Source organism: Haliotis rufescens, unplaced genomic scaffold, assembly GCF_023055435.1.
Source record: "Haliotis rufescens isolate VD_foot unplaced genomic scaffold, xgHalRufe1.0.p SCAF_14, whole genome shotgun sequence".
Lineage (NCBI taxonomy): Eukaryota > Metazoa > Mollusca > Gastropoda > Lepetellida > Haliotidae > Haliotis > Haliotis rufescens.
The window spans coordinates 11,058,760-11,081,511 of record NW_025963824.1 but is presented as its reverse complement, the minus strand read 5'-3'; the positions used below and the strand labels follow the sequence as shown (position 1 = coordinate 11,081,511).

At 39.2% G+C, this 22,752-nt stretch overlaps 1 protein-coding gene across 3 annotated transcripts; it reads left to right on the top strand.

Annotated features, from left to right (window-relative positions):
• The first annotated feature begins 610 nt into the window (after positions 1-610).
• Positions 611-10,629, top strand: LOC125379255 (putative fungistatic metabolite). Of its 3 annotated transcripts, XR_007220643.1 has the most exons (7): positions 611-724; positions 986-1,075; positions 3,928-3,999; positions 4,428-4,499; positions 5,590-5,726; positions 8,901-9,026; positions 10,228-10,629. XR_007220643.1 is itself a non-coding variant. In XM_048395515.1 (6 exons), the coding sequence occupies exons 1-6, from the start codon at positions 619-621 to the stop codon at positions 10,366-10,368; spliced, it is 618 nt and encodes a 205-aa protein (XP_048251472.1). In that variant the 5' UTR covers positions 611-618; the 3' UTR covers positions 10,369-10,629. The 3 variants fall into 3 exon arrangements, 2 of the variants coding, with proteins under 2 accessions (XP_048251472.1, XP_048251473.1); XM_048395515.1 differs by lacking the exon at positions 8,901-9,026; XM_048395516.1 differs by lacking the exons at positions 3,928-3,999; positions 8,901-9,026.
• Positions 10,630-22,752: the final 12,123 nt, after the last annotated feature.

Below are 22,752 nucleotides of genomic sequence, written 5' to 3'. Positions count from 1 at the left end.
TCTACTTTGGTAGACACATATTTTCTTATTTTTCTTTCTAGATTAAAGCAAAAGATACGAACATTCGTTAAATATTACATCTATGTATTTGTGAGATGTCTATTTAGTGTCAAGTTATTAATCTACATAAATAAAACACAAGATAAGGTTTTCCATCAGCCTTATATTTTGCTGTTGAAAACAAAAGAGACACATTTCCCACCAAACATGCCAACAAACACAACTGGGCACACATTCCGCTCAGCTCTTTATTGCCACTTGTCAAGCATTCATGTCAGAGTCTGCTGGTATTTTCAGGAAATATATGATCGTAGCCCCATTGTCAAGGGTAGTAACTGAAACGCAATCTGTCTACTGCGTCATAATCATTGGATACAAACACTTACGAAGGGCATAACGATATAGTGAGGGTCGTGAATTGGGTGCACTCGTGGGGACATAAAACATCAGGCTTTAGAATTCTCATTGGCTCTCAGATAAGATCTTTGAACTATTGTGGAGTTCGCGTTCTACAACCAATAGCCACGGCAGCAAATCATGACGCTAATAGGAGACGATTTGCAGCAGCACTCGAGGCGTTTTACGTTACAGTCACAAACTAACTCGGAAAGCCGTCACATGTTAAGTCTCCTGTCGCCAGCAAACATGTTCGTTTTTACTTTGCTGGCAATGTTTTCTGTTGCATGGACTTTTAAAACTTTTGACGTGGCAACATTTAACGAAGGTATATTTGGTGTGAGTGAATGATCTAGATTTGATACCGCGTTAACCAGCATTACAGTTAAATCACGATGTCTCAAGTGGATGTTATAGGAATGCCCGGAGTAAGGCATGTTTTCAACGTTAACTACACTTGAGAAACCAACGAGGGCGGGAAGGTTTATAGTTTTCTTCTTGTTATTGTGGACGCATGTCTGGCGGTGACAACCGTGTGGAAAAGCAAGAACTTGGAGGCAAAACTCTCAAATCTGCTGTATGCTTACAGATAAAATCACGGCTGTGGAGGACACCGTTCATAGACTCGTGGCTAGGGTGAAGGCACTGGAGGCACTGGAGGCGTACATCAATATATCAGGTAAATTTACTTTAAGTTGATGATTTTAGCTAGGAACAAGACAGGACCGTAATTAGTAATGTTGACCCCCGATGTTGTTGGTTGATGTTGGTTTGTTGTTTAACGCCTCGCTCAGCAATATTCCAGCTATATGACGGCGGTCTGTAAATAATCGAGTCTGGACCAGACAATCCAGTGATTGATATCATGAGCATTGATCCACGCAATTGGTATCGATGACATGCATCAACCAAGTCAGCGAGTCTGACCACCTGATCCCGTTAGTGGCCTTTTACGACAAGCATAGTCGCCTTTTACGGCAAGCATGGGTTGCTGAAGACCTATTCTACCCCGGATCTTCACGGGTCTTTCACCCCTGATGACTAGATATGGTAGTTGTATTGCAAACATCGACATTTGTATTGTCGTCAAAATTGGAATCTGATATGTAATCATTACAGCTAACATTTTAAACCTGGTAAGAAATACACAATTGACCGGAGACCAGCCAAAGACGACTACGCACTGTCTACAGAGTAGTAACATTAACACCACTGGTGTTCTGCAGGTCAGTTTTGAGTGTGGTGGTAGCCACGCTGCACCAGGAGAAACCTGTCTTCCTGCTGTGTGGTGGGACGCTGTTGACCAAACAGTTTGGGTGGGGTGGCGTAGCCTACTGGTTGAAGCGTTTGCTCGTCACACCGAATAGCAGATTCGATTTCCAACATGGGTACAATGTGTGAAGCTCATTTCTGATGTCCCTCGCCGAGATATTGCTGGAATGGCTAAAAGCGGTGTAAAACTATACGCACTCACTCACTCAAAACATCTGGTGTCGTTTCCATACGATGATGACGCTAAAGACGTATGCAACGTGTTGTTTTGACCAAGTTTCATGTATGCCTATGCGTCTGCCTAATTAGTCTTTGACGCTTAGGGGACATAAATGCATTCAGTTATTGCAATCCTCAGAGCAAATGTTGTTGTGCTCTCTGACAATGACGTGCAACGTTTTGCCGTTGATCTTGAATTCTACCATGACATTGAAGAATGCTTGAGTCTGATTGGTTAAAAATAGTTTCCCCTTTTTCTACGGAAACCTCTTTAAAATCATTCAGCCTTTTTACATAAAAAATGTGCGTATTAATACATCGTTTCATTAAAAAATGTCTACCGATCGATCACCCATGGGAAATGTAAAGCATATTTCTTCTATTAAGAAGCTGGGTCTCTGATACAAGCCAGGTCTCGAATACACGCCGGGTCACTGCCCTCGCGAAATTAAAAGATGTCTAATAGAGGAAATATGGTAGTTTGATATCGGATGGTTTTAGCGACGATATGACATTCTGTGATTGCTTTAATGATAAGTTTACAAAACTTATATCAACGGAGGCATACAAAAGATAATGTTGATGAAACTGTTCGGGTGACAAACAGGTAATTTCCTCGGGACAACTGACAATGAAAGTAAAATAAAACATTATAAAAAAGCGTTTAAAACTCATTTATTCATTATTTATGTCCTTTATAAAACTTTTCGTGATCGATATTCATAGCCATCTGGGTCAACCACAATCCTTAGAATTTGTCAGGAGGCATCTTCCCAAGGCAAGGGAGTTAACTGACTTTAAAAGTCACAACAACATTTGATCACAACAACTTACCAAATTGTCCTTTACACACTGACGTCTAATGCTGTGAAATCTTGAAATTGAGAGGTCAATCCAATCCCTCATGTCAAAATAGCCGGCTTGTCTGCAGCCTTAATAAGGCCTGTTCAGTCATGTTCCTGTTCCATTGGCAATCACGTTGTACCGTCAGCCTCATTCATAAGTCTAGATGTTAATGTTTAACCACATCAAAGGTCTTGCTTCGTGTAACTTGTCAGAAGCACGAATATTGTAAAAAAAACATTGGCAGCCATTGATAGTTGTTAGTAACGGTGATGTAGGTCAAGTTCTGACACATCCCAGTTCCGAGTGGAGAGACTAACTAACTACTGAGATTTACACATTTAAAATATATAATGTTAAATAAAAATTTAAAAAAGTTTGTTACAGAAATAAATTTGTTCAGATTTTTAAAAAACAATTATAAACTATTTCTTCAACTTGTCACACCTGAAATACGAAATGACATATTAGATTTCCATGAAATGACCTGCAGAGATGATTAAATGACTTGGTGATTCCAATCTAAATTTTAAAACACAGTAGGTTTATTTTCATTCTACCAGTGGGGCGGTCGGGTAGCCTAGTGGTTAAAGCGTTCGCTCGTCACGCCGAAGACCCGGATTCGATTCCCGACATGAGTACAATGTATGAAGCCCATGTCTGGTGTCCCCCGCCGTGATATTGCTGGAATATTGCTAAAAGCGGCGTAAAACCATACTCACTCACTCACTTACTCATTCTACCAGTGGTTCCAACTTAAAATAGGATGTATATACTCTACAGTGGGACTACATCAAATTTCAATAAACGGCAGGTTTATCTCCTAAATTGAGATCCTATTGAAGTTACCAAATAAGAGGAAACCGAGAAATTTCAGTCATTATTTGTTTTTATATCATGAAACTTGAGCCTTGACAAACTTGAGTCGACAATGAATAACAGTCATATGTTCACAATTTTGTCTTGTTGATCTCTTGAATGCATCGACAGTTCGCATAAGTCCCTTCCACACATCAACAATTCAAATCACATCTACCCCTACTTACCGAAAGGTCACAATATCCAAAGTCACGTGCATATATGTGGAATTAAATGAATGACTGTAGGTCATAATGGTAGTGTCAGAAACAAGATCACATTGCCTGAAAACTATACAGCACTTTCGAAATAATCAAACCATTAATCTGGATCTGACAGGTAAAGCAGAAGCCTCGATGACCTCTCTGGCTGAACGAGTGAACGCACTGGAACTGGAAGTCCAAAATATGCGTATGTAAATCATCATCTTTTCTCATTTCGTAAATTTAACACGAGAAAGTTTCTGGAAACTGGTTTGCCTGATAAGACTACATTATATACAGGCCGTCGTGGAATATTGCTAACCTTATTGTTATACACCACCCACGATTGATTGAAGCTGTGGTGGAAATCTCTCTTGCAGGAACGTTATGTTATAAGTTATGGTGTCTTCAGTTGCCGTATACGATGTCATACTCGTGAAGCAGAAGAAAAATGATCAATTTGTCTCTGTTAACCTCTGCACATGTCAAGGTGAGGTAGGTGTTGGAAAATCCAAGATGTCTGTTACTGATGGTATACGGTCTCGAATGGGGTTGGTTGTTCTCTGATTGGTCTTTCTCACTTTGTGTCAGTAACAGGACGCGAGTTTCTCAAAAAAATGTTGTGTCTTCTTTCAGGCAGCATGGAAACTGTGCGGGGCAACAGGTCTTCTACAAAGGACACACTGGGAGCAGCTGTCACGAAACCACGTAATGAATAGGGTCGTAATGAACACACACACACACACACACACACACACACACACACACACACACACACACACACATATATATATATATATATAACACGGACATGAAGTAGAAACATAATGTTACATACGTGGTACTAGTTGAAAGCCAATTAAAACTGTGTTCAAGCTTACTCCACTTATTTAATTATTACTATATTGTGCCTGAGAGTTAGAACTTTACTGTGCTTTTTCTATATATAAAGATCCCCAAATCTCACCTGATTTGCAAAGTAATACTTTCATGACAATTCAACTTTTTTGGGCATATCAATAGTGAGTTGAAATAATATCGGTGTAAAACATACTAAGAAAGATACTAATTTCAGCAAGTGTGATCATGTAATTTTATGTTTAAAACGTATACTTTATGCCAATTAACATTTGATACTGTTTTTGTCGTGGCAAATCGAAATATTTGATCCAACTAAGACCTATGACCTTCACTTGCGCCCACTTTTCTACTGTTGCTGTATGTGTGACATCTCCGAAACTACAAGGCCTATACAGCTGAAACTTTGAATGAATGATTCCAAGTTGTGGTGCCTCTAGGACATGTAGACGCAATTCAAGTCCGACTTCAAACATGGTCGCCATTATTAAGTCATAACTGAGATAAACTAAAGAGCATATCCCAAAAGAGTTTATAACATTTGTGCAATATATTATCTTTCTTTGTGTGTTGTTTAACGCCGCACTCAGCAACATTCCAGCTATATGTCGGCGGTCTGTAAATAATCAAGTCTGGACCAGTCAATCCAGTGATTGACATCATGGGCATCGATCCACGTAATTGGGATGCGATGACATGCATCAACCAAGTCAGAAAGCCTGACCACCCGATCCCTTTAGTCGCCTCTTACGACAGGCATAGTCGCCTTTTACAACAAACACGGGTTGCTGAAGATCTATTCTACCCCGGATCTTCACAGGTCGCAAGCTATGATTATTCTAAAATGGCCAGAATGAAGTGACCAATGTTCAATGTTTCTCCAATGTTACTTTCTTTATGACCTGTGTAGATTTATTTCTTCTCCATCTGTTTCTTGTAGATCCCGTCAAATACGTTGGGTGTTACAGAGACTCCTGGGTTCGAGCATTACATTTCCTCTGTCCCACAACACACCTGACAACAGAGAAATGCCGGATGTGTTGTCTTGATCATAACTTTTCCTATTTTGGAACTGAGGTACGTAACTCTGCAATCTGCAGAAAAGCAGTAACTCCAGTCAGATGATGCTATTCATATCTAGGATTGCTCTGGCCATGGAAAGTGCTTTTGTATGCCATTCGGCATATAACCAAGTCTGTAAACTTATATTCAAACTCATGTAGATTTTTGCACATTGATCTGCCATGGTAACAAGAAGATAGAGTCCCCAAATATAATAGTCAATAAAGGCAATGTCTTTCCATCTGATTCAGTCCTTGTTAAACCCATTGAAAGTCTTCTTTTGTGGATCCCCAGTCCAATATGGTCTTTTCGATGATAGCAGTGGTAGAGGGTCCTTTACCGGGAATTAGATGGACGTCATCAATTTTATCTTTCAAGGTATAACCTGTTGCCTGAGCGGTACTTGAAGCATTCCAAGGATTGTTGGATTTAGATCCTAATCACATAAGTCTGGTATTGCTGACCATGTTTCGATAATTCGTCTTAGTACAGGGTGGCATCACTGTCGTTGATAATTGTGGCCTCTATATGAGCATGGTTCACAGGCAATCTCATGGCTGTAATATGTCAGGAAAAGAGCTATACCTGCGTGTACACCAACAGAATCTAACACAGCTATAATAACCTGATGAACATGATCATATCAAACAATTTCCAACAGGAGTCTCAATACACACATCTTTGTGTCATGGTTTCAGTATTGCCTTTTTCGTAAGAGATCACACCTTTTGGGAAAGTGATATCCTTGGACATGTGCTCCTAAGGTAATATCTCTTGCCGCAAAGGAATGCAGTTTTCACATGTCTGCGTCATGGTCTATGTTTCTTCAGAAGACAATTTGCCCTTCTTCTAGAAACCTTTCACCTTTACATTAATTTGTTTGATTAGTTTCATCATTCTCGTTCGGTACATACCAGATTTAATTTAAAAGTTATATATGTTTTAAGCTTCAGCTGTTTTTCATCATTTGGTTTTGAGTATACATTAACTGCGGATAGACTGATATCTCTATTGGAATTTTGTGTCACCAAGCGTAATTGAGTCAACTCTTATTTGGCCCTTTCTTCACAGTGTTTAAACCCATGAATATTGGAACACTATGGTTGAGGAGACACCATAATATGTTTTTTATACGGTACGATTAGTAGTGGTTTATTTCAGTAAATCAGGCCACAGGCCCATTTTACAATATATATATATTCAAGCATTCAAACATGTTGCGCCACAAGTGCATGTAGTAATATCAATACTAATCAGTACAAGGGTATCTGAGACCATATACATATGGTGGTAGAATTAGAAGTTTATATAATGGACAACTGCTTGCTCCTCATTTAAAGAGCAAAGAATGTAAACTTGGCAAGATTATTGATTGTGAAAGCATTACTGGTGGTAAATAAAACTTTACATTTATGCTCTGATGGAGATGTATAATAATGGCAGAAGTTTTCTTCTAAGATCGTCATAAAACGGACAAACTAAACAAACATGGTATTATGTTTCTACACTTGGAATGATACAAAATGGACAAAGTCTTTCACACTTTGGAATACCTAACTTTCTACCCTGTGATACCATAAGATCACTGCTCGACGTGGGAAACTGTGAGAGAATAATCCTAAATGCAGCAATATTCACAACACTTAAATAATTTTCATATTCATTTGATAACTTAATTGTTTTATGCAAATATAATGAAGATAATTTGTCAAAATATTCAAAGAGACACTGGTTATCAATATCAATACATCTTGTTCTAAAAGCGGATATAAATGAATGGATACAAGAAACTGATTTTCTATTCCAAATTTCACCATATCCAAAGGAAAATAACAGATTTTTAACTTTCAGTGCCCAGCAATCTAGACCCTTTTCTGCCCTGTCATACTGGTACACATACGTGTGATATAATATACTGTTTTCGTTCTGAGTTAATAAACGCAGCCAGTACTTAATAATTTTCAGATGTTGGTTTACTTTTAACGAGTATCTCCCAAGTTCAGCTCTTGCTACAATATTAGGAACAGTTCTTTTCAGTTTCAAAATAAGCTTGCAGAATTTATCATGAACATTTACAATATCTTTAGAAGGATGAAATCCACTTATCTCTGAGCCATATAATAATATGGGCAGTACTTTAACATCATTTACTGAAATAAACCACTACTACTACTATACGGTACGATTGTCTGGTCTGCAATCAAGGTTCTGTTATAGGAAAATGTTGTTCTACGTGCTAGGGATTGGTGTCTGTGTCAATGCTTTTGCCATTGGCATGACCTGATGCATAGTGATGCAAGAGAGGGAGACAGGTTGTGGCGATGAAGTTTCAAACGTCCGAGGAAGTGTATTGAAGGATTTTCATAACTGGAGAGGTGTAAACAGAAACTGTGTTACGTTATTTACAAGTTTAGGGGTTTCTTTTTACCTAGCTTATGTCTTGATACGTTTTTGAACACAGCCCCGGAGGTATTGATCACATTTTGGCACGTACCGCCCACTAGATAAAATCGTAAGTCAAGTGTTACACATGCCCCAATATGGTTCAAACGTTCTTACATTTTTGTTAGTCCATTAGTTAGTGTTGCTGGACTGAGGCGCTCAAGCTTGTCTGATGACGGCGAAGCAATAAAGGCATTTAAGCCAAGTTGATTAAGTTGAAACTTCTTGACCTTAAAATGTATTATGTTCATGTATTTGTACTGTTAATAGTGAGTTTAGTTTTCGCCGCTTTGAGCAATATTCAAGCAATATCACGGCGAGGGACACCAGAAATGGGCTTCACACATTGTACCCATGTCGGGATTGGAACCCGGGTCCTTGGCGTGACGAGCGAACTCTTTAACCATTAGGCTACCCGACCGCCCCTGTACTGTTTATAACAATCATACACCAATGTATGTTATGTAAAATACTAAACATACATAGTGAAGGAATGCATATCGGATTCACGTTTAGAGCAAGATATCATGTGGAATGTTATATTTACAAATGTAACTCCCAAATGCAGTTGGGCAGATTTAGGCGGATGCTTCTTGGATCTGATGTAAGCATTGGTGTGGAAATGTATATATTTGTCTCTATTTATATATGCTTTTGGAGTCAGGTGTAATCTGGAATGTTGTAGAACAGCTAGATTAGTCAAGCATTGTACTGAACCTTCTAGTTGTAACAAGCATTTTTTTCTAGATTAGAGGGCAGAAGCCTCCTTTCACATCTCACGTTACATCAAGATCAGTTGGTGGGTGAAGATCATTGTTTTCACACTGGATGCCCAACCTAGTCCTATTTTGGAAGCTTGACAGCTGTTGCTTGGTGAATATTACGACCACTGTCTTTTGCTATTTACAACTGAACAACTGCTGTTGTATATTGCAATGCCACTGTAATTACACTTCCATTTAATTTTGTACTGCCACTCTGTTGTGTACTGCTACTGCAATTATTTTGCAGTAATTTGTATTGATTGGTAAACCTAGTTATTTAAATAATATACAATTCGTAATTGTATACAATTTCTTTCTTGTGTGTTGGTTTCACACTGAATTATTTTATGAATAGAATTCTGCATTAACCTCTTGTTTCAATTTGGAAGTCGATATTTCATGTGCCATTCGTGAAAATATCTCCTTTTATCACGAGATGAGAGGAACAGGATATTTCACGAGAGACATGGAATATTCTATTTATTATATACTTATTGTGTAGTTGTCTACCGGAAAATTACATTATTTCAGAAGAAATGTAAAACCTTAAAACGTAAATTCACCCTACCTATCACACAGGGCCATTCAGCACCCATTGTATTGCGACTAAAAAAGTAGTTTCATGTTTGCAAAATCCTAAAAAAAAAATATTAAAAAAGTAACAGAAATATGTAGGGTCACGGAAGTTCTGTATCACACTTATAGATACAAAATCAACTTTAAAAATATATTTTCTTGAAAACAATGAGACCACTGTTTGAAGCAAATAAAAATACACGCTTTTCAAGAAACATAAATAGCGCTTTGCGAAATGAACAGTCTGACGAGTTAAATGACAAATTTACAGTTTATAACAAAACATTTTCAAGAGAATAACAAACGGCATAAACTCCATAAATGACCATCTGTAATTATTTTCTCTTGTCAGTGTGTGAACTAACGTGAAAAAGAAGTCAACAGTTTGTGTATGGATAAGACACTTACGATAAAGGGAGACAATTTGAGGAGAGGTAACTCTTGTATGACAATAGTTCCGTCAAAGTGTTATGTTCACAGCAGTGAATTATCAAGTGGTATGTTGACTGCAATGACAATATAACTTTTTACAACTTCGGAAAACTCTCACACTGCAGTATATAATATAAGAAAATATGGTGCCCCAGCGATAATAATACCATTTGACAATGTTCATATAGTTAATTTTTTGTTTTGTTTCCCCAATAGTAATATATATATATATCCTAGGCTTTCCAGCGGCCTCTAAAAGTCATTCCATTTAAATAAATTGTATTGATTTCTGTGTGTTATAGGTTGGACTACAATGCTTTTGTGGTGATGACATCCACAGTGGAAACAAGAAAGTGGATGACACAGAGTGCGCTTCTCCATGTGCTGGCGACGTACAAGATCGATGTGGAGGAAACTGGGCAATATCCATCTATCAGATGTAAACATGCCTAAAACTGATATATAATCCAACTGAACAAAACGTCCACTCATAGGGCTTTTCATATTCCTCTCACTATCTTTAGAATTGGAAGGAATAACTTGACACTATACTTATACGTTTCTGAAAATATATTGGTTCTTATTTCATGTATCCCTCGTTTTGTGTTCCATCACAGTTGAGCTTCCTTGGACATTGCATATTTTTATATGAACGTATGTCTCGCTTTGTTCAGTCAAATGGATGATAAATAAAATTTAATGAATTAATCCCAAAATAGCTCATTTCTGATCAATTGATTACAACGATGAACTATTGTCCTATTTGCATGTGATTGCAAAAACAGGAAAAGAATCTTCACCCCCGTGTCTTAATGCCATTTACTTCCAGTCGGAAGAAAAATACTTCCATACCTTTAGTATCCGGACATCCAGGTCTCCGAAGTGCACATGTAAATGTTCAACTGCAACTAGCAATGAATGACACAACCACGTTTCAAAATAACCTCAAAAATAACAATGACCTTTTATTGACAGTGCATCGACATTGCGTGATGCAATGATATGATATGAACAAAAATATAAACATGTTTCGGCGGATAATCGTCGGTTATTCTCTGACATTGAAGTATTCTATTACATAAACCTGAAAGGTGACCTGGACTTTTGACTATTTTTTAACATTTTCCAAAGCAGAGCCACAATCCTGAAGCATATAAACTCTGCAAAAAAAAAACTAAATGCAAAAGTATGAAAATCGTACATATCTGACAGTATTGCCGACATCACTAATACCAAAAATAAATTTGTCATTTCTGCATGTATTGATTGGGATTGGTTTTTATGGAAAGAATGAGATACTGCAGACATTTGGTGAAAAGATGGAAATATCGCAAAAGTACAACCACGAGAGAGTCTGGCACCGAGACACACCAACATGACATGGACGTGCAACACCAATTGTGGTTCTGTAAATACGTTTGGTATTTATTCGCAAGCAATCACAATCTCACAGCAAGTGAACAGCGAATACATACCACGACTGCCGGACGCCCAACGTAACAATGCCATCGGCCGACTGCTGACAGGAGAATCATCTTCAGCTAAAGCCATGTTTTTTTATCACGTAGCAGCAAAAGCCATTACAAGACTTTGGAATCGTTATCAGACACACAAGACAACATGTGACCTTCCCACCACAATTTTGTATTTTTTATAGATCCAAAAGAAAAACAAATTTTGTTTAGGACGCCTATAAAAAGCTTGTATATTGTTTGCATATATGGAGACGGCCTCCGTGGTCTTGTGGCAGAGTGTCCGCCCGGAGAGCGGGAGGTCCGGGGTACGATCTCCGGCCGCGTCATACCAAAAGACGTTAAAAGATGTTACTTGTTGTTACCCTGCCTGGCGCTCGGCATTTAAGGGGCTAAAACAAGGACTCGTCGGCCTTGTCAAATCCAAAATCATTTAATTAAAAGTCAGAGTTAATATAATTCGTTGGCACAGAAAATGTAACAGAGTCCTGCTGTACAGTACACATACATGAAAAGGGAATTACATGGGTAACAATACAGTTACAGACCCATGGACTGACTAATCAAGGTTGATCTCATGCTATGAAATTGAACTCTTGCCGGGACATAATAGGATATTGTAGAGGCAATATGACAAAACTGACACATATCACAAGGAACAGGTCATTTGGATTTGTGCTCAGGGACGGAGTGACGCAATTGGCGTATTCACGAAATAACAAAACAAACTATCTACTGAGTCTTCTGCTGTTCGTGTTCTTTGGGATTCATGAAGTTAATAGATAACTGGTTATACTATCCATGCTACCCTTGCTTAAATATGTCTCTGTACATAACATTTTCAACATAGACATCAACAACGGTGCATACTTATATTTTCTGTAAGTACGTAATTTATTTTCATTTACATTACCATTATCATACCAAAGAATAGTGTGCCAATTAACAGCGTCATCCTGAAGTAAAAACGTTTAGAGTTTAAACGTTTAAAGTTTGAAAATATTGAAATACGGATGGACATTTTCTTCCTTGATTCAAAAGTTGATTATTATGGACTACATATTAAACTCAGAGGGACACAGTTAAGAGGGCTGGCAGAGAATTAAAGGGAACTGATTTTTATTGCAGAACAATTCACTGAAAAAGTTAGTAGTTACAGTGAGTGAGTGAGTATGATGGGGCTTTTAGCAATATCCAGCAATATCACGGCGGAGGACACCAGAAATGGGCTTCACACATTGTACCCTAGTAGTTACAGAAGGAATGTACTGTTGCCGTTGCTGAGAGATGCAAGATGCAATAAAAGAGCTTCCATGACGGCTGACAAACTCCATGCAGATAAAGTGTTACAAAGGGTCCCATCCTCACCCTATCGGGTACAACAGCCTATCTTTAACGCCATGAAAAGAGAGAAAGACGACTGTGGTCGGGAGAATGTGACTGTTCTCTGCACTGATGCCAAAGCTACCTATCTGCATGCATGTCTCCCAGGACCGGAGCTAAGGATCACAAACATGAAAAACAGTGATCCTATGAAAAACATCACCCGGCTGTGTTGTAACTGTACAAAGACAAAGTAAGTGAAGCCGATTCACAGTAGAAATTACAAATAACTGTCTGAATATCGCTGATAAGGAGACTGAATCATACGAATCTGTAGAATCTGCAAATAATAACTCTTCAAATACAACAAATAAGGAAATCGGATTGTGTAAATACCTTAACAATAGATTCTGTAAAAAATAATTCTTTGAAAATCACAGATAAAAAACCGCATCTGATTTTGATGTTGCGTGGCAGTGTATTTTATTGTTTAACAATGATTGTAACTATGTTATATTGTTTCCTTGGAGATTCCGTAGACGCTCATTGTGGACTGTATTTGGGCAGTGATTAGTCGTCAGGAATGTAGTGCGAAGTAATCAAAGTAGTCGTCAGGAAGTTACTATATTTAGGTGCTAGTGTGGTGGGTAAACTTCCGAAAACGGCGAGAATGGTCCGGCATTGCATCGAGCCTTACATCATTGACTGGAAAGTTACCATAGCTGGGTAGGTTGTATATTAGGAGACAAGGTTTATGCATCTCTCACACATTGGATCATCTCTCATACATTTCGTTTCTTGCACTTTTTCATCTCTTCGGTACCAGTTTTCATGTGAGGATCGCTCGTCATCCCCGATTCCCTGCCCAGACCATCACAGAAGCTTGATCATTGGCGCCGCTGGGTGAATACATTTGATTATCACTGACTTTTGCTGTCAGCACTGTAATTTTGTATTTGATACTGACCACTGCATCATATTATTTATTGAAATTGAATATTGTATTGTGGCAGGCCAAAGTCTTTATATACTCATCAAACAAAGAAACGCAATACGGATATAATTATAATTTGTGGCCATAAAAGCAAAATTAACGGACCAAGAGGTGCAATATGAAGAGGTTTAATGTGTTATAGTGTCCGTGACAAATTTACCGGATCCAAATGATGACAACGAGGACATGCAAACCATTAATCGGGAAACGCGTACGACTCAGAAAAAACGCAAAAAGTGCATTAAAAAAAGGGCATGGAGCTGCACGTACTACACGTGCAGCAGCACTATGAACGGTATTAAAGTGCAGTGTTTTTGAGTACCCGGCATCTGCGTCAGTCGAACAGTGACAGTTCAACAACATGCCAAGAATAAAAGAAGTTCAGAGAAGCAAAGTCATAGGCCGCTTGCTGGCAGGGTAATCCCGATCAGCTGTAGCCAGGGTTTTCAATCTAGCGCCGAGCACCATCACAAGGCTATGGGATCGATTTCAACAGCATGGATCAACACGTGATCGGTCAAGAGTAACCACCTCCGCCTAAGATCGCTACATCCAACTGCGCCACCTACGTGAAAGGACGACAACATCCACCTCAACAGCATCCCAAATACCCGGACTGCGCAGAATCTCCGGCCAGACCGTATGAAACCGTTTAAGAGCAGCAAGTGTACGAGCAAGACGTCCTGTTCGACGCGTCATATTGAGTCGACAGCATTATCAACAACGACTGCATTGGTGTCGTCAACACCAGGTATGGCCTCAACTGGTTCAGCGACAAATCTTACTGCTCACCGATGCCTCAACGAAATTCTCTTACCACACGTCCTCCCAACTGTAGCCAACGACAACTGTGTATTCAAGCAGGAAAACGCTCAACCGCATACAGCACGGATCACAAGAGCTGGTCTACACAGCAACAACGTTGATGTTCTCCCCTGGTCCTCCGGATCCCCGGATTTGAACCCGATAGAGCAGTTGTGGGATGAATTGGATAAACGGCTACGCCGACGTCAACCACAACCCGAGACGTTGCAGCAGTTGATTTTTTCGTTGCAGGCCGAGTGGGCTACCATTCCCCGGGGTTTGATTCGCATACTCCTCTCTTCCATGTCAGGCTGCTATCGATTCCGACTGGGGACATGCAGGTTATTGATGGTAGCGGACCTTCACCTTGGACTTTTCCAATATATTGATAACTGAGATCACTTCAATCCCTAAGTGTTCTCTCAACAACCTTTCAGGTCAATACCTTATACGGTTCGTCGTATAAATGTATTTTCCTACCTCACACAAAACTGGCTTTGTGTTTCTTTTTTTGAAGAGTATATTTACGTATTGTGTGTGAAAGCTCAATATAGTACCTTTCTGATGACTGAATCACTACACAAACACAATGCAACGATTCTCAACACAAACAATATAACACAGTTACAATCATTGTTAAAAATAAACTGACGTCCAAAAGAAACTTGACCAGATTTTGAAATCACTCTTGCTCAAAAACAACAAAACATACATGCATGAAGTAAAGTGTATTGAGAAGATCAATATATCAACATAATGAACACTGAAAATGACAATCATACCGCGACCGAGAATGACGTTAGAGCCCCCCAAAGTTGGGTGTTGTACAAAACTCGAGCTTTCAGAATCATGGGCAATAGGCAGAGTACATAAACAATCGCTCACGTTCAATAACAAGTCATTAGTAGCGTGTGTGACCACCAAATGCCTCAATACACGTAAAAACTCTTCGACGCACAGAAAAAGTCAGTCGTCTGATGAGGTCACGTGGGATTTGATGCCCTTCTTCTTAGAGGGCCAAGATCAGTTCTTGCCGGTTGGCTGGAGAGTGTGATTGTTGTCGAACACGACGATACATCAAGTCCCAGAGGTGTTCTATGGGGGACATGTCGGGTGAGCGTGCAGGCCACGGCAGGGTGTTGACGTTGTCAGCTGCGAGGAAGTTAGTGACAATTCTGGCTGTATGGGCTCTAGCATTGTCATGCTGATAAATGAAACCCCGTGGCTGCTGTTGGAGAAATGGTAGGGCAACTGGACGAAGAATGTTATCCATGTAACGCTGAGCTGTCAAGTTTCCGTCAACGATGACCAGCGGTGTCCTCTACTGCCCACAGATCCTTCCCCACACCATAACACTCCCTCCACCATATGGAACGACCTCCTGCACGCAACACGCCAACGTTCGTTCACCCCTTCCGCGGTAAACACGTTGTCTTCCATCAGCCCTAAACATACAGAATCGACTTGCGTCAGTGAAGACAACCCTCTGCCAGTCACGTCGTTGCCAACGTCGTACAGTCTGGGCCAATCTCAATCGCAGATGACGATGTTGCGCTGTCAAAAGCTGTCCTCTGTATGGTCTAAGGCCCTGATTCCATGAGCCCTGAGTCTCCTGGCCACTGTCGGTGGACTAACCCTGTGACCTAAGGCATTTGTCGCCAATGACGTCACTGTCAGGAAGCGATTTCGGAGGTGCAAGGTACGCAAGTACCAGTCATCATGGGGCGTGGTCATCCTGGGTCTGCCTGTTCTTGGCCTGTCAGCGTTCCGCCCTGTCTGTCTGTAACGTTGCATCAAGTTGGTAACGGCAACACGGGAGCAACCGAAGGTTCGTGCAATATGGGCGTGGGTGGCTCACATCTGTACCATATCCAAGGCTCGTTCACGTTGTTCGACTGTGAGTCGTGGCATTTCTTTTGTGTTTTTTTATCACTGTGGATGTCTGACTTGCCGTTGCAATCGTTTTATACCTTTACCCGCACGTGCATTTGCAGTTGTCCGTGGTGCACGTGTTTTTCACATTTTCGCGTGTTATCTCGCAAACATGTAACAGACGATTAACATTTTCTGCATACACTATTGTTGTATTTAGGTAATGTGTTTTAGATAGACTTCATCGAAAAAAAATTATACTTTGTCTGAAATTTTTATTTTCAGTTGCTAACGTTTCTTTTGGACGTCAGTTTAGTATAAACTGCCATATACAATAAATCTTGAAATTTACGCGAATTAAATGCGAAAAATGCGAATGATCGTTGCTCGCATTAACAAAACTTCGCATTTATGTCTCCCAAATGATTATCAACAAGAAGATAGACAAGATAAGATAGATGTTACCATGCACGAACATGATTTGGGAGTATCATGACCTCCCCTGATAGTAATATTTTGAGAACAGATCTGAAAGTCATTAAATGAACAACGATACGTGGATGGTAACCCACCTCAACATATACTCACCGGGCTTTCCTCAGCTACTGCCAGTAAAGTGTATTCTATACAGATAACGTGATCCTTATACGCTTATTAGCTTGTGGGAAATGAATGAAAACATAAAGTTTCAAGCATATCCACTAAGACGACATTTGCCTTGCATGGATTCCTTCCAACCCTATTCAAAACCATACGTTATCGGAAATATTATGATAATGTTACATTCAAATAACAGAGCACCACATAAAAGGGACAATGTTAAGTACAGAAATAGTACATGATACGGCGTGTAGGATGCTAAAACAAAGGACAAGCCATCTTGATACAAGATCGTTACTTGTTATTGAGACAATAATACGATGAGTGTCAATTCAAAATTGATTTTTGGTGGGCGGACGATTCGTTGGAGACTTCATGTTATACTATAAGACACACGTCCTATCGTCCATGCCCTCAAATGCGACAAGTTATTGAGACAATCATACCATGAATGTCAATTCAAAATTGATTTTTGTTAGGCAAAAGAGGACGATTCGTTGGAGGTTTCACGTTATGCTATAAGACATACGTCCCATCGTCCGAGCTCTCAAATGCGACAAGTTACGCTCAGGAGTCTTTCAGAGAAACAGCCATGGTTTCATGTAGGTTTGTCACCCAGCTGATATGTCTTTGCAGTATTTGGGTAATGATGGTCGATATGTCTCAAAACGACCCCGAGTCCACCAGGGATCATCTTCCTGCCGTCTCCTTCCATCGTAGATTCTACCCAAGGATATCCGCCTCTGCCATTATCGGGTCTTTACACTTTTACAGTAAAGTCGAATGTGGGATAAACTGTGCAAACATTCCGGACTGCAAATCCTTCCTCTTCAAGGAGACAGCTAGGATGTGCCACCTGTATAACACTGGAAGAAGCAGGTCACAAACTGGGAAGAAGAATCTTCAGTATTATTTCAAAGGTAAAACATTGTTCATTATGTACACACTGGATGTATCTATGATACCGAGTATGACTGGACCTTTAATGGTGTTGGTGGCTGGTATTTACACGTAGTGTAAGAGGTTGGCCTTAGGCATTATAATTATCCCAATGAATTAGTAAAATCATAGAACTTTCAATTTCCGTCGCTATTCAACAGAGTTTTTGCCCATGCGACGTTTCTTGTTTTCAAACTCACTATCAAAGGGAGGTGGGTTAACTGACTAGTTTGTTTGTCAAGCAGAGGACCGTTTTTTAAATTTACATTGTGAGAAGGAACGGCCATGAGATACAATGCACAAGATCTCCCTGTCCAGTGTTATTTCCCTTGACCATGGCAAAATCCAATGTTAAATGTTTTGAAACTTTTTTCTCACACTTAACGCTCACTTTATGTCAGTTATTTTCTCCTTCAGCTTTTATTACGACTCGGATATTTTTATCGCTTATTTATCGCACGTCTAAAGCGTGATCATGTTGATATCTATATAAACTTAAGGTAGCGTCTTGAAACATATATTTCCAACCGAAACAATGGCATTAACATAATCTATCTGATATGTATTGCGAACCAAAAGTCACCAATTCTTAATTAATAATCAATTAATCTAAAATACCCGAAACAGTAATCACAATTTTCACTTTATGATTCCATATTTCTAATTTCCTTTTCTATTTCAAGGCGGTACCAGCAAGAAAACAAGGATGCCTAAAATGCAAGCACGTATGTTGTTGATAGCTCCTGCTGAGGCTCGTCTATACCAGGTCTTCTTGCAGAACTCTTCGGTACAGAAACATCCACACCTGGATCAACGGAACTATAAGGCACTGGCCTTCATGGCGTCATTACAGCGAGTCCTTATTGCTTCGAAATGTCCAAATCGCATTGTGTCAATTACCTTAGATGGCAGAAACAGATCAATTATCGATAAGGGTAAATTTGTCCTCTATATGACCGTTGATGATGCCAAACAAATAATATTCGTGTCATCTGTGGGAAAGGGTACAATACATCGAATGTTTGCAAATGGCACAAAGTGCACAGAAATTTTGAAATTAGATTCTGTTCAAATTACTAGTTTGTCCTTAGACACAATGCAAAACCTGATTTATGGAAATGCTCACCCTCACGTTTTTTCTTCCACTTACAATGGAGAGAATATTCAGGTTATAATGCCTTCCACACAGGCAACAGTCCTTGCCTTGGATGCAGAGTTACAATTCCTTTACTACAACAGAGGGAAAGTGCTTTATAAGAGATCTATGTTGCATAATACAACAACTACAATCTGGTCGTTGTCTTATCTCATATATAACATAGCTTACGTTGATAACAACATTTATACAAGCCCACAACGTGGTAATACGATGGAAATCGTTCATTTGAATCAGAACAGGAGCAGGTATGTAAACTTCAACAGTGGCAGAGCGTCATGTTATGATGTGGTGTTCTGTCTTATTTCATGAATGACTGTCCATGCAAAGGCTTCTGATATTATTGTAATTAACTCCTCAGATTCAGAACACTCTCCTGGTCGGGATCGGGATGTATTGACATTTGTATGTTGATGTTAGAGGTAGTCTAATTAACACTCGTCTTACAGCCGTGAACAGAAATATCCTAAATGACATTCAACTCTCTCAAATTTATAAATAAAGAAGTAGATGTATAACAGACATTAAGAAATGTAGCCTTGTCTTCCACTTACTTATGAGTGGTGCAGCTTTGGATACATACTCTCACCAAAATAAGTAGGGGGTCATTAAATATAAATGTCATGAAAGGTCTTCAGATGAAAAGGACCGTGAAGATCCGGGTTAGAATAGGTCTTCAGCAGCCCATGCTTGTCTTAAAAGGCGACCATGCTTGTCGTAAAAGGTGACTAACGGGATCGGGTGGTCAGGCTCGCTGACTTGGTTGATGCATGTCATCGTATCCCAAATGCATGGATCGATGCTCGTGATATCAATCACTTGATTGTCTGATCCAGACTGGATTATTTACAGACCGCCGTCATATAGCTGGAATTTTGCTGAGTGCGGCGTAAACAACAAACAAACAAACCAATCAATATGCACAATAACACATAAGTGACACGCGAGAGATGCTTTTATGCAGTATCTGTGATCAGATTGGGAATGCGTCGTTCGATGAACGCCTAAGGGCATGCTTCAACTAGTAGAACTTGCGACGTTGAAAATATGAAAAATGCGTCTCATTCTGTGATTTACAGACTTGGAAAGGGTTTCTGCAGACACAAATATATCAATGATCGTCCACCGTGTGCACTAGGTCAACAACACAAGTCCAGGAGTGATTAATTATTTTAAGCTTTAATTGATTCAGGCTTTAAGAAATCGAGTGCAAACTGCCTACCGAATGGTCAGCATCGCGGAATCATCGGAATTCAAGCTCCTAACCACCGATTAGAAATCGTCCTGTTACGCTTGGTCCTTCTTTTTCTTATTCCTCGGAAACAATTACCTGACAACTCTTTGTTGTTTGCTGTACCAGTTAGTATTCACAGTGTTTGATATTATGTTTGTCACAAAGATCAAAGTTTTTGACGCGATTCACTAGTGCATATTTTAACGGCTGCATGTAAGAACTGACGACTGGCTTCAATTTTCCAATGGTGCACGCAAGGCTGAATACTAGTCTCCGAAATGTGCTGTTTTCTATGTTGCCTGTGTATTTTATACAAAATTAGGTGAACGGAAAATAATATTATGCGTGCATTGTGGTTGTTTAGCAGTGTATTGATATATCATACCAACTGTGAAATATTATCAGATAAGGGACCATTAATAAATAAACTTTTGCAGAGACACATAACATTATTTTTCAAACTCCGACATGAACTAAAGTGTTCTGTCTCGTGTATTATACCTCTATTGCAACAGTCTGTTCTGTACAGATGAATAAGTTATGACTCGACCGATGTTTGCAGGTAATGTTTTATTATCTGCGAAAGAATATTATGTGTTTTGCCATTATGTTTCTTGTCATCTTGTCTCTGCGTATGTGTTATGTTTTTATGGTTTTCTTTGCACTTGTTTGTGTGTGTAAATGAGTAAAATTTCAAACAAATTCCCATATTCCTGTAATTTGTTATATTGTTAACACACTTGTTTTAACCCTAGTTATGGTTGATGCAAGTGACAACGTAGGGTCGTGTATATGCTTTCAAAAAGTTTTATGGTAGATATGAGGAGGACATTACCAAATTTGAAGCATCAGTGACACAAATGATGTCCGATGCAATTCTCTATTTTGACTTTACTATATGTTCCCGTGTTTTTTTCCAGCTGAGCAATTGACTTGCCTTTGCATGTGTTTGTGACGGGTGCCACCAAGGGAGCAAGATACACTCACCTTTTCGCGATCACATGGTATCATCACTATTTGATAGTGATTCATAAACACATGCTCATGATATAGTTGGAACAGTACATTCGACTCTGCTTTGCGTAGAGATTTCTATTGTTTATGAAAATTGTTTTATCGCTTTATTATCAATTATTTCTAATACCGTGATCCTTCACCATGAAAGCCCTTCAAAGTGAACGCAAGAAGTCTCCATTCCTTCCCGTGTTCAAGTCTAAACATAAAACTCAACTCTTTACAGATACCACTCTTGAATTTATCATATTCATGTTTCGAACAAACACATCTCATGTATTCTCTTGGGGGTAGAGAATAGATGATTTATGAAGTAGTGTATGAAACATAGCGCCTTACAAAAGCTGTTATAATTATTATTATCTTATCATGGATGCTTACGTTCTAGCCTTTAATAAATGCATCCCATTGAATTTTACAAATACAATTAAGTTACACGCAATAAGACGTGTTTGTTTCTGTTGCTATCAACCCTACTTTTACATATAGAACGCGGGTTAAGATTTAATTCATTTGAGGTAGAAAGTTCAAATGATTAAAGACATTTGCGCAAATTGTCATCTGAATCTGAAACATTGCATTTTGTGTTACAAAAATTAAAAACGTTCTCCGTATATGACATTGCACATGCTTGTTATCGTCTTTAGATGGTCATTAAGCTGAGCATATATATAGGTATATATACGAAAATATCTACGAAAGTATCTATCCATGAATAAGACCATTTGAACCGTTGGTAAGACTAGTCATTGTTACTGTGAACAATGTCGCAATAACTGTTTCGTGGAAAGTCTTGTCCTTATTGTATTGATCAAACATGAACTCTAAATTGCCTGTCAGTTTACACATAAAGCAAACGTCCTGTCCATCAAATACAACAAACATGTTTCAATGCCACAGTTCCATGTTGAGCTTCAGTAACAGTGTAAAGGAAAAAAAGCTAGGATGGCCATTTGCTTCACATCAATCTCCCTTTGAGCCAGGTGGGCCGATGATATATATGTCCTTAGTCTATAATATATGCAGGATTATATTTCTTTGGGTGACAATTGGGCTCATTCAAAATACAATACAGTAGTGTATATATTAATACTGCGTCATTGATATATGTGTCAATGACAATAAATCATGGTAAGTCAGCGATCATTTGAGAAACTGATAAGCGAAACTGTTTACAAGAATATATGTAAGTCGTACATCCTTGTGCACCGAGGGAACAGTTTGATTTAACGTTCATCATAATTTGGCCAAACTGCTTGAAACTATGATGCTCATCTGGTGAATTGTGTAGCATAATGGATTCTGTTTGTGGAGTCATATATCGCTGTGAATCCCTTACACTGGTCTAAGATATTGGTATTATTGGTAACACCTGATATGTCTGGCGCTGGTCCGTCGTGATACTGAGGCATGGTCATC